We start from the raw sequence: 1894 nt of genomic DNA on the forward strand, positions 1-1894 counted from the left end.
TTTTATTGTCTAGATTATTACAGTGTTTTATTATCTAGATTATTAGTGTTTATATTATCTAGATTATTACAGTGTTTATATTGTCTATATTATTACAGTGTTTATTATATAAATTATTAGAGTGTTTTATTGTCTATATTATTACAGTGTTTTATTGTCTAGATTATTACAGTGTTTTATTATCTATATTACTAAAGAGCTGCAATGATTTCAACGTACTGTTTTACACCTGCTGTATCCTGTGCAGGTGACAAATAAACAATAACAGTTGAAACGTTCCTCAGCACATCATTGACGTAGAGTCAACTGTCATTACATTAGTGTGTGACCTGTTTGTTGAGTAGGCATGGCCAGGTGTAAACGGACCCATATGGATTAAAACCATGTTGAAACTGTAGGTGTGGTGGTGGAGCCCTCCCTTCAGAGGTTTATTTAGGACTAACAACATGGACCCCAACCCAGAATCCTCCAGCAGACACACCTGAGGAGGACTGTATAAAAAGCCCAGGACTGACCAGACAGAATCACACATCAAGACTCTCCAAAGCATCTCCAGGACCAAGAAGCCATCTAGAGAATCTCCACTGTCAGATCCAAGGAGCCATCCAGTCTCTCCTCTCCACACACTGAAGATGGAGCAAAGCCCCTCTCTCACCCTGCTGCTGCTGCTGCTGCTGGGCCTCTCTCAGGCCAACCCTCTCATGGAGGATGGAAGTGGACCAGAGATCCTAACAGACAACCCAGAGGCTGTAGACATCACTGAGAGAATTCTGACCACTAATAACGGCTCCAGTCAGTTTCTGTTGGAGGGGGACATGGTGGCACCAACAACCAGAAACGCCATGATTTGCTATAGGTACAACCAACACACACTGAAAACAATATTGTGCTTCTACTTTTAAAACTATTTGCATCAGCTAATTTAGTATTTCCAACACAAGGTATTTTTATGTTTAATATACTTCACTTTTAGTGTTTCAGAAAGTTGCATGATCACAAAATAAACCTGCATACAAACATTGTGTAGAAAGTAGCATTATAAAGTCAAAAGAATGTGGAATTACCCACAATCCTCTAAAAACAGAGCCAGGTGTCAAAAAGCTGTTGCTAGAATTTAAAGTTAGTAAGTTGAGGGAAAATGTCCCTTGGAGTTGTTTTTATGTGCATCTTATGTTGATATATTTACATATTTACATTTCAGGTTGGTTAAACGAATGAAGTAGAGTGAAGTACTAATTATAAAAACTATATATTTTTAGGTCAAAATAATTATATTTTCAAATATAATTGACTAACCAGCTGAATGTTATTTTACAGTGCAGGATGCTTCTGGAACAAAGGCCCCGACGGACTGGTTGAAGTGCCCTACACAGTGAGCAGTAGCTTCAGTTCCTCTGACAAGCAGGGCATTGAAAACGCCCTCCGGGCTTTCCCTTCCAAGACCTGCATTCGCTTCGTGCCTCGGCAGAATCAGGTTGACTTCATCAGCTACGAGCCCAGAGATGGGTGCTGGTCCCCTCTTGGGAGAGTGGGAGGCCAACAAACGGTTTCTCTCCAAATGGACGGCTGCGTTTACTATGGCATCATTCAGCACGAGACTCTCCACGCTCTGGGCTTCCAACACGAACAAACCAGGAGCGACCGTGACGAGTACGTCACGATCAACTGGAGTAACATCGACTCTAACAATGCCTACAACTTTGATAGATCAAACACCAACAACCTGAACACTCCCTATGACTACAGCTCTGTCATGCACTATGGAAAAACAGCCTTCTCTATCAACGGGATGGACTCCATCACCCCCATCCCCAACCCCAACGTGCCCATCGGCCAGAGACAGGGGTTGTCCACCACGGACATCCTGAGGATCAACAGACTCTACGGCTGCTGA

At 42.4% G+C, this 1894-nt stretch overlaps 1 protein-coding gene across 1 annotated transcript; it reads left to right on the forward strand.

The window, feature by feature from the left end:
• Positions 1 to 632: 632 nt before the first annotated feature.
• LOC135537566 (hatching enzyme 1.2-like) lies at positions 633 to 1894 on the forward strand. The gene is made up of 2 exons (XM_064963697.1): positions 633 to 856; positions 1318 to 1894. The coding sequence occupies exons 1-2, from the start codon at positions 633 to 635 to the stop codon at positions 1892 to 1894; spliced, it is 801 nt and encodes a 266-aa protein (XP_064819769.1).

The sequence above is a fragment of the Oncorhynchus masou genome, unplaced genomic scaffold (genome assembly GCF_036934945.1).
Source record: "Oncorhynchus masou masou isolate Uvic2021 unplaced genomic scaffold, UVic_Omas_1.1 unplaced_scaffold_817, whole genome shotgun sequence".
NCBI lineage: Eukaryota > Metazoa > Chordata > Actinopteri > Salmoniformes > Salmonidae > Oncorhynchus > Oncorhynchus masou.